This window comes from Phocoena sinus, chromosome X, assembly GCF_008692025.1.
Source record: "Phocoena sinus isolate mPhoSin1 chromosome X, mPhoSin1.pri, whole genome shotgun sequence".
NCBI lineage: Eukaryota > Metazoa > Chordata > Mammalia > Artiodactyla > Phocoenidae > Phocoena > Phocoena sinus.
This window is the reverse complement of record NC_045784.1, coordinates 125,879,093-125,894,293: the sequence shown is the minus strand read 5'-3', so window position 1 is coordinate 125,894,293 and position 15,201 is coordinate 125,879,093. Positions and strand designations below refer to the sequence as shown.

Sequence of the window (15,201 nt, the reverse complement as noted above, 5' to 3'; positions counted from 1 at the left end):
TCTGGGGCCGAAGAGGCTTGTGGAGGGTGGGAGTGTAAGATGGCCCCCAAGACCCCCTCCTCCAGTGTACATGCCCTGTGTAAGCTCCCTTGAGGGTGGGCCCAAATGGATCATCAGAACTTCTGGGGGTGGGCTCCAGGAATTAGTAAGCCGTCCAGCTCAGCCAAGGTTGAGGCGCCCTGGCTCAGAGGGCAAGAGATGAGCTACGCCCCAAGTCCAGAGCCAGCGCAGAGGCCAAGGAAACAACCAGTAGGGCAGGAGCTGGGCCGGAGTGCCAAGGGGCCCTGGGGGTACCTGGGCCACCCCTGGGGGGAGCGGCTGTTTCCCAGTGAGGGCTGTGCTTCGGGATGTGCTTGGTGGCTGCCACAGGACATGTTCAGTGAGTCGAGGCCAAGACTTGGCTGGTTTAGGGGGTGTCTGGGGCGCTTGGGGGGGTGCCAGGAGGGGACCCCACATGGAGCCTGCCACCGCTCCCTGTCACTTGATCCTTCGGGGCTCTTTTTGACACCTGGGTATAGTGAGTTCGAGGGATTGATGGAGGCTTGGGGGTGGGGTGTGAACGAGGAGAAAGACGTGACCACAAGGTGTCAGTAGCTTGCAGCAGGCTTCATTTGGGGGACACTTTGGCAGGTATGCGTGGGGGTGGGGATGTCTCTCACAGGACGAGACCTTCCAGAGGCCGCCACCCAAGAGAGGAAGAGAGATGGGAATTCCCAGAAGGGGGTCAGAGCGTGGGCGGAAGTGTCTAGGTGATGTGCTCAGTGCCTTGGGGTCTTTATAGCCCCAGGGTTTCCCTTATCTATGGTGAACAGATGTCGGGCAAAGTTTCTGGGTTCTGTAAAGCAAGCAGCCTCTAGATGGGTAAAAATCTGCTCCTTTGGGCTCTGTTTGAAACCAATGGATGTGTAAAATTTTTGAGCTCTTTGCCAGCGGCCATTTGAGCTAACTGGTTTCAGCCGACTGTGAAGAAGTCATTGGCGCAGAGGCCACCCTTACCTCCTTCAGTACCTGGAGACTCTGGGGAAGCTCTGCCCCTTCTGCTTAGTCTGGAGTTTTCTGTTCTGCAAATGCTTCAGCCCAACTAAAGTTTGCGGCGGGGTCGCAGGCTGGGGTGGGGAGGATGCTTTTCTAAGTGAACTTCCCTTCCTGCTCCCTGGGTTATGCTGTGTCCTCAGAGTTGGGAATTCTGGGAGAATCTCCGCTCGCCACCATCGTCATCTGCCCAGGTCCAGCCCTGCCCAAGGTCATGTTTCCAGAGAGGTGCAGCCGCCCCCCTCTTGGGGGTTAACCTCACATCTCTGGGCCACTGCAGGGCCTGTCTTATTTGGGAAATGAGAATATGTTCAAGTGAACTGTGGTTGGAAGCACCTGGGCAATTTCTGGAGAGTTACAAAAGCGCGAGAGGAAATCTCTTCCTTGGAGAAGAGTACTCTGAGCTTGGATTCCTGAGGGGTGTTTTCTCTAGAGCGCTCGAGAAGGGGGGTAGGATGAAGTGTGGAGAGTCACAGGGCTAGAAAGACAGGGCTTGAGGGTCAATTCCTGCCCCCAACTTGCCTCCTGAACTCACACGCTAGGTCCTGTGACTGTCGGGCCCAGTAGACCCCCAGTTCATGATCCACACAGAACCCATCACAGTTGCCAAGGCCCTGGAGAATGCGTGTCAATGTCCAATGACCGTACCTGAAACTTATGAGGAAGATGCCCCTTAACAAATTACCTAGATCTCGCTTCTATTACAGCTAAATGTTTTAGATTTTATTTCCTTTACTAAAAAAGGGGGAAAGGGGACAGAATTGCCTAGCTAGCCCGAAAAGTGTTTCCTGGAGAAACTCACAAAGTTCAACATATTCTTTGTCCAAAGCGTGAGGCTCAGTGCGCTCCCAGCCTCCCCTCCGCCCGGCCCACGTGGTGCTTTCTGCCACAGCGTACCCACTTGTGGCCCAGCCCCTGCCAGCAAGGCGACCGTGTGCAATTCCTCACTAACCACCCTCAGAGGGTGAACACTGCTGACCTTGATAATGGCAGCGTGTTGGGGGAAACTCTTTGGGGCAACACGTTCCTCAGAGTTGCCAAGAGGGGCTGTAGGATGAGAAACTCCTGTCTCTATGATACCTTGCTCATCTCTGGGAAGCTGGCAGAAGGCTGATATCATCGACTCCATTTCGTAGAGGAAGGAAGTGGGGCACGGAAAGGTGGTTTCCTTTGAGCCCGGCAGCAAGAGCCTGAGTCCTACTTCAAAGCCCAGGGCACTTGCCCCCCGGTGACGCTCTGCCTCCTCTCTGCGCTGGTGCCCACGTGTCATCAACAAGGAGTTAAGCCACACCAGGCCTGTCTTTGAAGCGGACTGATTTAAAGCTCGACCAGTCCACGGCCTGACCTTGACCTCAGCCAGAGTGTCCGGCCTGCCGAGAAGGTGGTGCTGTCTCTTCTCTTCGCTACTTCCAAGCATAAGGGGCCCCATCTCACCACATCCTTCCTGAGTTGCTCACTCCAGTCAGGTCCTGATCTCAGTCTTCATGGAAGGAGGCGTTTCTGGAAGGCTGGCCCAAGGCCTTTCCTTTAGAGTCCGCTGGAAGGACCAAGAGGACATCCTTCCCCGAGGGCTCAGGGCCCTTCTTTACTTTTGTTTCTAGAATGAAATGATGCTCTAGCAGCAATAGTATTCTGCATGACAGTGAGTAGTAGGTGGCAATGGTTAAGATCAACAGCTTTGGGGCCACACTGTCCAAATTCCGGCTGTGTGACCTTAGGCAAGCTGCTTAAACTCTCCGTGCCTCTGTCTTGTCATCTATAGAACAGGAATATAATAGTACCTATCTCATAGGGTCATTAGGAAGATTATATAAGTTGATATATAAGAAAGTGCTAGAACAGTGCCTGGCACACAGTAACCGCTGCACAAACTGATCCATTAGCATACCCCAGCCCTCCAATTTTGAAAAATGTCATTCTGCGTTTTTCCTCCCAGCTCTTTTCTGCACGCAGGCACACGTTACCTAGGCAGGATTCTAATTTATGACACCTGGTTTTTTTTGAGTGAAGGAGAAAGCAACTTGTTTGCTTGAGGACAAATTTATAATCTGTTTAGTTCTATTTACTCAGATTAAACATTTCTTTACCACCTCCTAAGAAAAATGTTCATATTTACCCATACCGTAGGCTTCAAATTCTGGAAAGGATTTGGAATTCTTGGTGAATTCTTCAGTTTCAGCCACAGTTAGCTACATCAGTGTTCATACCTGGCCTATGATCACAGCAGTGTCAGAATATCCGGCCACACCAAGGGCCGCTTGCTTGTTCACAGGAAATTCAGCTCAGCTGACTGTTAATGTCACGTTCACGTACAAGTGCTCTGTGTCGTGTAGGGTATTAGCATCGCAATTTCTCACTTTGCGTGCCCAGGAAAGAGACTCGGTATAAACGAAATTTCAAGGTACCTGAAACTCCCTTGGTGCCGCCTGGAAAATGTTAAAACATCTTGAAGGTAATAGTTCTAAAATATATGGCTCTTCTGCCTTAGTATATCCTTTTTACTATATAACTGAACCGAAGATAACTGAACCTTTTCCTGATGACGTCATTATTGTGACCCAAAATGATTGTTCACGCTTCTCTCCCACGCCAGTGGCTGCGTGCCCCAGCCAGAAATGGCCGTAGTCGGCTGTGCTTTTAAGTTTTTAGTCTAGTTTTACAATTCAACGGCCACTGCAGTTGCAATTTCATACTTTGCAAGCCTTTTTGTGCTGTGTACTAGGAACCCAGATAACGAAACATTCGATCATTTTCTCTTCAGTGGGCTTTGAATGCTAGGCCAGGGGTCTCTCATCAAATCAATTGGCTTTGTGAGAGTATTTTCTTCCTGGCCCTGAGCTGTAAAGCCGTTGAGGTAAGTGGGAGGGTTGACTATACCTTAGAAGGCAAAAGGGGTGGTAACTTGGTACTTATGGCTGGAAAGTCTGTAAGCGGAATCATCTACCTGTCTGAAATGAGATTTTCATAAAAATTTTATTTTGCATTTTTCAATAATTCAATGCACTGGCAGTATAGTTAATGCCTCTATGAGAGAGACCCACGCACCAGCTCAGCCAATATCATTTTTACAGAGACATCGTGTTGGAAAACAGCAAAACTACATGAAAACGTTTGTATACAGAGTTACCATACTGAGAACAAAGCAGATACAGTTTTCTTCGCATAAAGCACACAAAACCAGTTTTTAGGAACCAGGTACCATTTCATTCATTCCTTGATGTTTGAACAGTTACCTTGGTCGATACAGAGCATCGGAACTTACTGAAATTTTGACAAGACGAGCATGCTTGTTAAGAACAGTGACAAGCAATGGTGAATCCGCAATGAGTGTGAATATTGGAAACCCGCACCCAAGAAAAAGTGGTTCAAAAGCTGAATTGGATTATGGTAAAACAAAGGGGGCGCTTTACGAATGACCACCGCATTTTCATGGCCACCTAGGGTGCCCTTGGTGTGAAAAGGGTCTTCCACTAGGGGCAAGGCCTCTCGGGAACCAGGCCAGGCTATTTCTGACGGCTCCGCTCATCTACCGACATGGAGGGAGCCCAGGCCAGGACCCTGGCCCCAGGGATTTGAGGTGTGGCTCAGGGGCAGGTTCACTCCAACCCTGAGGGCTCAGCTGAGCTCAAATGCTGCGGCTGAAGTGGCCTCTATCTTTCCCCCCTCCCTGTGCATTTCAGCCTATGGTTTTCTCTTGGAAACTCAGTTGGATTTGAACAGAGCCTCTTCCCTCACAAAATCCAGTGGAATTCATGTAGCTGAACCATAACATCATGGTAATAGCTTCCAAGGGAAGAGGAGTTTCCATTTCAAATCACTGCTTTCATATAGCAATGTAGCCATGGCCTTCCTGGAACCGTACAAGAATGTTTCTCAAGAAGGAAAAGCTAAAATCCCACGAAGGACAGCAAGCCAGACGTGTCGCACATGTGCGCGCGCACACACGCACACACACACACACACACACACACACACACACACACACACACGACATGTTCTACGTGGGCAGTGACACGGTGTTGGCGAGCGCCCCCTACACAAAGCACATGATGACAATTAAACTCCCATTTGTATCCTGGTTACTCAATAAATATTTCCATGACACTGAAATATACAAACTTTCTGTTTAAAATATGCATGAAAATGTCTTTTATTTTCAAGGATGAGAGGAAGGTTTATAGAGTCACATCTTCATTTACAACATGTTGCGGTGATCTTTCTGGTCCTTATATATACAGGCTACTGCGAATGTGAGGAAATACTTCAAATGAGCGCACAAGACAGGAATATGCCTCTTAGATACAAAGCAAACACACACGCTGCAGACCAGGCAGAAGACACCCCTGGCAAGTCTCAGGGGGTATTTTTCAAGTCTCAGTCAAATGACTTTACTGGAAAAACACGTGGAGTCATTTGTTAAACTGCATTAGGTCTCAGACGATGTTAGAAAAGTGCCCTTCTGTCCTTCGTACCATTTGTCAGTGTGGGGCGTGGAAGGGCCCAGTGAACAGGGAGTGTTCCTCTTTGAAAACCCATCAGTGTTTGCTTAGATATAGACTTCATTCCTGGCCTGATCTAATGCAGACTTGTCAAAGACTCCAGATTTCAATATTTTAACGAGGGAGGGAGGGGGAGAGAGAGAGAGAGGGAGGGAGGGAGAGAGAGGAGAAATACACATTTTGCAATCGATCAAAATATTTCTTCAGTCAATAATAAGAAACCCCTTCAAAATAAAAAAAAAGGAAAAAGAGAAAGAAAAATAAAGAAAAAGATGAACCTAAAAAAAACCACCTTGACTGAAGTGTTATGGGAAATTTCTGGAACAGAAATTTTTGCTTCACATTTAACATGGTACGGCAACATCTGAAGATGTGTGCCATTGCCAGGCCTCCAACTAAAGTTCGTTGAAAAATCCTGATGTAAACTGTCTCATCTGCCTGCAACCACTGCACTTACTCCAAAATGACGTCACGAAGGTCAAAACACTGCTCCACAAAGTTCTACAATTGGACAAATGAACTCAACAGACGAGTATTTATACTGCCACGTGATAATGCAGTTGTTATAATATCATGGTTTCATAATACGGCATGCCTCTCCAGGTGGCATGTTGGAAATCAGAACACACCTATTTTTATTAATCTGTTATGTCTGAAAAGCGTGAACAAGTTACGATTCAGAAGCTCACATTGAATCCAACTATTCATTTGTTTAGAGACAGAAAGAGCCCGAGCAGGAAAGCGAAAGCCAGAGCCAGATAGAAAGATAGAGAGAGACACAAGGAACAGACCCAGCCACCACGATCACCATCAGAGAACAGAACAGAAACCAGTCTCTTCTTGGAGGAGCCTAAGGATATGGCAGTCAACTCACCAAGCGAGCCAAGGCGAAGAATCTTAGGGATCTTTTGATCCCCAGGGGCATTCTGAGCATGGTAGCTCTACCGGTCTCACGTTTAAAGGATTCATTTTATCCGAAGACAACACTACACCAAACCATCTTCAAAAGCGCCATTCCGAGGAAAATAGGAATAAGAACAGCCATTTGTGGAACTGAATAAATGTGAGGGACTTCATCTCAAACGTTTCGCTTTCTAAGATACCCAGGGAGTAGAGTCATTCAGGAAGAAATCTACTTGAAAAATTGTCTTGAGACAGACTCAATCTCATTTGTAATATCTGTGGGTGAATATGATTGATTCATGAGGATGGTTTTGAAACAGAAAATCACCGGATGACGATGAACACATTTCTAGCTCTCTGTATCCGTGCAAACCTGTCCGTCGCCTTGGGGGACACCAAGTCCCCATGTGACTGTAATGGCAATTAAACCAGACCCAGATGGGACCACACCCAGTCAGGATGAATGTTGCAGGAAAACCACGAGGGGCTGGAAGACACCCCCCGCCCCCCACCGCCGCCCCTCGCACCAACCATGTTACTGTGCTGGTCATAGGAAGAACCTCGGAGGCAAAAGAGAGAGAGGCTGGAAGGAAAGAGTAAAGGACACGGGTGTCCTTCAGGGCTAACACTTGACTGTGGACACAGGCTCGGACAGAATGTGGAAATGTTTAAAGAAAAATAAATAGGATTTTAGGGAAAGTTCTTCAACCTTTCCAGATACAAACCTCGTGCTAACTGTAGAAGATGTACGGGACCAGGAGAACGGGGCCTTTGAGACTTTCTGTTCTACTCTCAGGATGATTTATGACGAGGAGGTCTAATAAAAAAAAACAGTGTGTGTGTGTGTGTGTGTGTGTGTGTGTGTGTGTGTGTGTGTGTTTAACGAAAACCTCATTCTCTTAGAAAAATATACTGAACTTTATGCCTACTTGTTAGTGACCTTGGTTTTCTTTATATTGGGTAGAAAAGGGAATTGTTCTGCTTCGCATAATAATGTCTGAATATTAATCATGGAATTGATCCAGGAGACATTCTGGTTTGAATTCAGAACAAGGACAGTAAGTAGGTACTTTCAACTAAAAACACACGTTAAATAACTTCCATCCCTAATAGCGCAAGTGAAAACCTTCTGAACAACAACGGGGAGATGGGAGAATGACTGTTTCCATATTATGAGAAAACAACACACTGCATTTTGGACTGTGCTGTTCTCCACAGAGGCCCTAATGTTTCCCAGCTAGGTGAAGGCTGTCATTAGTAGGAAAATAGTAAATCAGTTATCCAAGTTACATTTACAAGTTTGAAGTACTACTTGGATGTTTTAATAATAAAAAGCAATACTCACCTATCCTTATTTTTAACCAACCACGAGGGTTTTTTAAACACTTATCTCACTTCCGTTTTACCTTGGAGATATGGAGATGACCCACTCACCCCCGCTGATGCATCTATGCTTTGGGCTCAAGAGGGCCTCATCCCTTCCAGCTTAAAACCCACACCTCTAGGGCCTCATCAACTGATACAGCCACTGTGGAGAACAGTATGGAGGTTCCTTAACAATCTACAAATAGAACTACCATATGACCCAGCAATCCCACTACTGGGCATATACCCTGAGAAAACCATAATTCAAAAAGAGTCATGTACCAAAATGTTCATTGCAGCTCTATTTACAATAGCCAGGAGATGGAAGCAACCTAAGTGTCCATCATCGGATGAATGGATAAAGAAGATGTGGCACATATATGCAATGGAATATTACTCAGCCATGAAAAGGAACGAAATTGAGCTATCTGTAGTGAGGTGGGTGGACCTAGAGTCTGTCATACAGAGTGAAGTAAGTCAGAAAGAGAAAGACAAATACCGTATGCTAACACATATATATGGAATCTAAGAAAAAATAAATGTCATGAAGAACCTTGGGGTAAGACAGGAATAAAGACACAGACCTACCAGAGAACGGACTTGAGGCTATGGGGAGGGGGAAGGGTAAGCTGTGACAAAGCGAGAGAGTGGCATGGACATATATACACTACCAAACGTAAAATAGATGGCTAGTGGGAAGCAGCCGCATAGCACAGGGAGATCAGCTGGGTGCTTTGTGACCACCTAGAGGGGTGGGATAGGGAGGGTGGGAGGGAGGGAGACGCAAGAGGGAAGAGATATGGGAACATATGTATATGTATAACTGATTCACTTTGTTATAAAGCAGAAACTAACACACCATTGTAAAGCAATTATACTCCAATAAAGATGTAAAAAACAAACAAACAAACAAAAACCTATCTACATTTCCCAGAGGATTGACTCATACTTGAAAATGATGTAATAGTTTGTCATTAAAGTGTGTGTGTGTGTGTGTGTGTGTGTGTGTGTGTGTGTGTGTGTCCACAGAACATAACTGTGAAATCCGAGCCCTCTTTGACTGGCTGCAGTCAGTACCGTGTACTCCCAACTTTGCGTACATCTCTTCCCAGCTCTGTGTTCAGTGACATCCTAGTAGCTGGAAATCAGCCATGGTGGGAGCAGTTACACCATGGAGATTGGCAAATGCTACAAATCAAGTGCTTTCTGTTCTCAGAGAGCTTGTTAAACGTTTTAGCAGTAGACCAGCGGTAGCATGCCGGGCAGATCAAAGGAGAAGCTAGCTCTGTATCTGGGCAACGTGGCACCAACCCAGTCTCTTTGGGGGTTTCCCCAAGGCTGCTTCCTGCCCAGGGGCTCCTCTTCCACTGATGTCACCAAGTACCGCAGAACCTCAGAAGGGCATGTGCTTCTGGGGTGCATTTGGCTAGCCTTCCGCGCCCCGCTGGGCTCTAGGCTCTGAGATGTTTCCCCTGTTTGGTAGCTACGAGAGCGATGCAGGCCAAAACCAAACAGGTAAAGTGCCTGCAATTCCGATTAAGGTCCTGATCTGGCAGCTGGCTTCGTGCTGCAGAGGCTGGAGAATAATGATTCCCTCGGTAGGAACAGGCTAGCCGCAGCTGCAAGCATCCATGGGGGCACTCTTTCTTCAGGAGGGTTCCCAGCTGGTCTGCATGCGGCAGCTCACCAGCAAGCGCTGGTGGGCCCTGGGGGTGCTCCCCACAGCATCCTGCCAGGGGCCTGGTAGCAGGCTTCCTGGGTCTCCCCCTTCCCTCCGCGGAGTCTGGTATGAATCAAAGAGCCAACAAAATTGAGGTCACTGGCAAAAGAGTTTGAAATTTTGAATGATTTTTATTAAACACCATTAGTCTACACTGCACAGTTAATGAAACAGCAAAGCTCCAATCTCTTAGAAGAACGATGATTGATCATGGATCGGAACAGCAGTTCCGTGTCCCCTAAACCCATCGTGAGCCTGATGAAGGAGTTATTACCATCTCAGGTCAGAAGCAGAAAGGGGCGAGAACTGCAGCCTGGACTGGAAGGGCTTCCCTACCCGCTACCCCCGGCCCCACCCGCCTCGGCCCTCCCCACAATGCAATTTGCTTTGAGTTGATGGATTACAGAGGGAAACGTGATGCTCTTGGGAAAGGGGGTTTCTAGACTTGTGAGGAGGGGAACGGAAAGGGAACTCATACTTTTTCTTTCCCCGAAAATATCAGATGGTAGGATTAATGTCTGAGACCAGCCTATCCGATTAGCCTCCTGCCAGGGTCACTCACTGCTGATCATCGATACACAGGTGCCAGTTCTGTCGCTGGAGTTTGCAAACACTGAAGAGCAAATGAATCAGAGTTCCATTATGAGAATAAGGCTGTGCAAGTGGGAATGAGAACAACAACAACGACAACGACAACGACAACCAAGAAGAATTTAGTCCGCCAGTCGCATAACAGAGCAAGCGACAACGGGCGCCATATTTGTTCCCCACAGAACTGAATTTGGGGGCACGGAATCGACCCATCCATTCAATGTTGTGTAGCTCTAGCGTCTCGCCACACATTTTCTCCATGGGGAGAGTGATGCCTCTCTAAGCAAGCAGTTCATTGCCTTACTGAGTAGTCCTACCCAGTGATCCAGTTTGCTGTCTCCCACCTGCCACTCACGCAGGTGAAATTTTTATCATGTCTGTTGAGAAGTACGTGAGGGCTCCTCCCTCACAGCTAAATCAATTCTGCCTTCAGAAATGCTTTCCAACTTCATTTTCCAACTTCAACCTCCGGGATGCGAATTTGAATAAAACACAATCCAAATTAGATAGCTCTGGGAAAGATACCGAGAGGACAAGTATCTTCCCACTGAAGACCCAATCCAATGCAATCTAGCAAGGTGATGTCCAAAGGAAAACCCACCATTTGGAAACTCAACAAAACACATTTTTAGCCAATGGTTTTGAATCAAGCAACTTGGTTATTGATTGGAGATTTGAATCGTTTGATGTCATCCGAATAGAAAACTACTAGTATTTTCCCAATGACATTATTAAGTCATTAATAGTCTACAGGCTGGCTAACAACACGCTCATGGCTAAATTCTACCCCGAGGACCACACTAGTATACTCTTTTCAAATTAATCCTACCTACCAAACTCAGACAGTAATATGACAAAACCACTAAAAAATCCAAGGTTAATTAAAATACAAAGCCAAGCCAACATCATAACACAAACTTGTCAGACTCTCTGCGGTTGGAGCTTGGGTGACAAGTGAAGGCATAGTGGTGGCCCTACGGGGGTCCCGTTTGCAGGGCTGAGATCCTTCTGTGTACTTGCTTGCTCAGGTGGACCTGCCCGTTTCTCTGCCCGTTACCCTAACTCCACGTGCTTATTGTGAGATGCGTCTCACCAAGCCTCCATCAGAGTCTCGAGGCAGGATCTCTCACCGCCACCCACGTGTCTTGTATCCCTCCCACAAACTGGTACACCGAAGAGATTTACTTGACAAAACCCCTCAATCCCTCAAATAGCAACAATCCTCAATCAGGAAACCGAAAGACGTCCCACCTCCAGGGAGAGGGAGGTAATCCATCCTCCCTGTTTAGTTGGTTTCTAAGCTGCTTTACAAATGGGTCTCTGCTAAATCATCAGGTGGTGATCCCGAGCTCGCCTGTCAGGTTTGGTCATTGTGCCACTGAGTTGGCACACACTTTACATTTAGCCACCGGAGGTGACACATCAGGCAGCAAGCAGGACGCTCTGCTGCTTCCATGCTGTGTGCCGTGTAGATAGGATGACGCACTGAAACTAGAGCTACGAGTCTTTCATTCATGAGGCAATATGCTAGTTTCCCCGGGAAACTGCCCCTAGCATTCTAATGTCTACTTTCCAGAGGTTGAATTTCAAGAAGAATCTACTCCTAAATCCGTGATGGTCTAGGATCGTGGTCTAGGTTGAACTTGCAAGGCAAGCCAGCGGGCTTCATCGTATAGTCATAGTCAGGCACTCTACCTGATAAGCCGTGGAAAACACACAGAGACCTTGAGTCACTGCAGAGCCATCAGCTTCATTTGTATAGATGACACCCACCTTGGGTGTCCGGAGTCGTTCATAGGATCATTTTCCTCATTTAAGAGGCTCAGAAAAGATTCTCTCGGGTTTCATTGGTCTGTGTGTGTGTCTGCGTGTGTGAGGGTTGATGCCGAGACTGCCAACGTCCAGCTCAACCGTACTGGGAGCATGAAAAGTGCTGGTTCAGCTGCTGGGACGCTCCCAGCTGTCAACTTTTCACAACGTGGCCTCAGCCATTGGAGGACAACTTCCACAGCCCTTATGATACAACAAAGGGCCTTCAACTCAAAGATGACCAGAGCGGAGCTCAAGTCTGGCTCTTTTGCAACTGGGGACACGGCTAACCTTGACAATGAGAGTGCGGAGTGATCCCTTGCCGTTCTTATCACAGACTTGCGTGACTTGCTTTCAAAATCATACAAGTTTGCATCTTTCATGTGTGTGTGTATATCTATTATTTATCTGGTCATAACTCAGTGAAGAGAATCCAATAACTCAGCAGGTGAAGGGCTATGTGGAATTAGATACCGGCAGGTAATTACAAGGAACTAACGTATGGATAGTTTTTACTACGTGTGGGGAATTCTTCTTCTAGTGAGCTGGAACACCAAAGATGATATTTACATTGTGATGTTTAGGGACATAAAATGAACGCAGAGGATCATAAAGGGGTGGGGATAGTCGCAACTGATGCAGAAATATCTCCAAATCAAGGGAACTGTTCCCAATGTTCAGGGCTCTGTCAAAACCACCCTAGGGTGAAGCATGACCCCGAGACTCATTGTTTTTGTTAAAAGATTAGCTACTACTTAGAGAGTTTGAAGTTTTCTTCGGGATTTTCATGGAAATGATTCAAGCTAATATAGACTTGAATAAAGTCAGTGATTGTATTTCCGTCAAAAGCTAATGAGCACCCCCCCAAAAAAAAGAAAGAAAAGAAAAAGGAAAAGAAGGGTAGAAGAAAACAGAAAGAAGTGAAACAGAAACCCTGTAAAATAGAAAATGGGGATAATACTTGGGCAAGTCCAGATTTTAAAGCCACTAGGAAGCAAACTGTATACGCTTACTTCTAGGTAGTGATGACTTGACTTTTGTTTCCAGAGATCTGAGCAAAGCACAAAAAAAAAAAAAAGTCCTGCCAGTTGTAGACCCCGCCAACCAACTGCAAAAGAGGCAGAGGTGTGCATTCCCTGGACGGTTTCCAGACCCCTCCCGTCTCTCATCTCTAAAACTGGAGTGTAGCGTTTTTGGCTACTAGGGCGTGCACTGACTGAACTGCCCTCCAAAGGAGAGCTTTACACAAAGAGAATGCTGGGTGAGGATTTACGCTTCAAATCATGGAGTTCAAAAATATTTATGCCAGCTGATGCCTTAACGTTGTCGACATCAATCTTGCCACTCCTTCTCCTCCTAGAAGTTTTTCAAATTAGGGAATCAGGAAAGGGATACTAACTAAAAAGTCCTCTGGCTGCATTTCAGAGTGGCATTGCCGTGCTCATTAATTTTCTTAAATTTGACTTTCTGATGTTGCTACAACATCTAACCAGTGGGTTTCGACAATGAAAATTCTCATCTGAAAACTGAGTCTGTGGGAACCGCAAAAGTTTAACAAAGGATTCTGAAATACGTTCTTGTCTGGACAGAAGAGTGCAGTTTGGGGAATGGCTATTGCTGAAAATTTGAATCTTTGCAGGTCCTCTGTGTCTGCGTTCATATATAGACACACACACACACACACACACACACACACACACACACACACACACACACACACATATATATGTCTATATATGACATTCCGTTTCACTTCTCAGGAACCTGTTCTCACAATTGCTTTCCATTCTTTGTTGTGGGTAGTGTGGACTTAAAACAATACTGTAGGGACTGTGTCATTCCATCAAGCACAAAAGGATGGTGGGATCTGTGAAATGCATATAAAATACTGAAAAATGACTAAGTGATAAAAGATACACTGCTCAAGGTGTAGTGTCCACTTACAATGACTTCTGTTTTTCACAGATATCAAAAGAAGCATAAAAACAAACATAATCAAAGAGAATTTTCCCAAATGAGTGGAGTTCCACCAGTGCTGGAGACGGGGGCACACCCCACTACAACAAATGGGCGTCGATGCGCAGCCAACACAGTCCCTGGCGAACGTAGCGGACGAGATTGGTCATACTGCTGTGCTGGGTCAGGGGCCCCATCAACGTGTCCAGATCGCCAAAGAATTCTGAAAATCAGAGCAGACCTCGGTCAGGCCTTTGAACGATAGCAGGACCACAACCACGCGGGCGCTGGACAAGTTATCCGTTGTTCATTCATTCATTCTTTCGACACAAGTGTCCAGAGTACCTACTAGGTGACCCAAACTCCATATGGATATCAAGCTCTACTATTTTAATCTTTTGTTAGTGCCCCAAGCTCCACAGCATACATCAAGTCTGTGTTACTGTGGTTAAGAAAACACAAATTCATTCAAATCTGTTAATTCATAGTAAGGTTTTTCAAATCACCATATATTTTCTCAGACGACAGATTCTAAAAGTACACGACAGTCCTGTGGAGGTTTGTGAGACACACACACACATATCACAGTATCATATCATATCAGATATATGCATATCACAGTATGCATATATTACCTATAAAATATATTTGTCTGTATATTTATATATGTTTATAGAAACATATATTTATGTATTGAAAATACACACATCAAATTACGTATCTAAAATAAAATGTATCTAAATGTATTTTATATAAAATATGGAATCTATATTTTTATATATTATAAATTTATAGTTAGAAAGGGGTCTTTATACACAAAATGGTAGGGAGCCATGGTCTATATGATACCAAGCTGTTTTTCATTCTATGCGTTACGGAATTGAAAATATTCTCTTTTCCTTTTGTCTAAACGAACTGAGTATCGATGTTTCTTGCCTTGACGTAGATACAGCTGGTGAGCCTAGACAGCCATTAGCGCCATCGGCCTCTAAGGCCAGATAAATGTCTAGGAGGCATCTGATTTGGTAAGTCTTACTCCTTCAGGGAAGGAAAATGACCTGTAAGGATCTGTCTCATAGCACTTCCCCCTGCCCCCCCCCCCCCCCCCCCCCCCGGGCACACGGATGGTAAGACTGCCTGGCCGATTCCCGTCCAGCTGACTCGGGGAAGGAATGGCACCGAGGCCTTACTACTAAGCAGTGGGACCAGAGTCTTAGACTGTCTGCTTTGGGGCGGGGTGGGAGGTCTGTGGGAAAAACTCTATGATGCCTAGAAAGCAGCTAGGCTTCCCCTTTGCACGTCTGTCTGGCACCACGTTGATCTCGG

At 46.2% G+C, this 15,201-nt stretch overlaps 1 protein-coding gene across 4 annotated transcripts in view; it reads right to left on the bottom strand.

The window, feature by feature from the left end:
- Positions 1-9,235: 9,235 nt before the first annotated feature.
- AFF2 (AF4/FMR2 family member 2) overlaps positions 9,236-15,201 on the bottom strand; it is a 495,614-nt gene continuing 489,648 nt past the window's right edge. For all 4 annotated transcript variants that reach the window (XM_032620526.1, XM_032620528.1, XM_032620527.1 and 1 more), the window contains one exon: positions 9,236-14,098. In XM_032620526.1, coding sequence (XP_032476417.1) covers positions 13,977-14,098 — 122 coding nt within the window. In that variant the 3' untranslated portion in view covers positions 9,236-13,976. The remainder of the gene's footprint in view (positions 14,099-15,201) is intronic.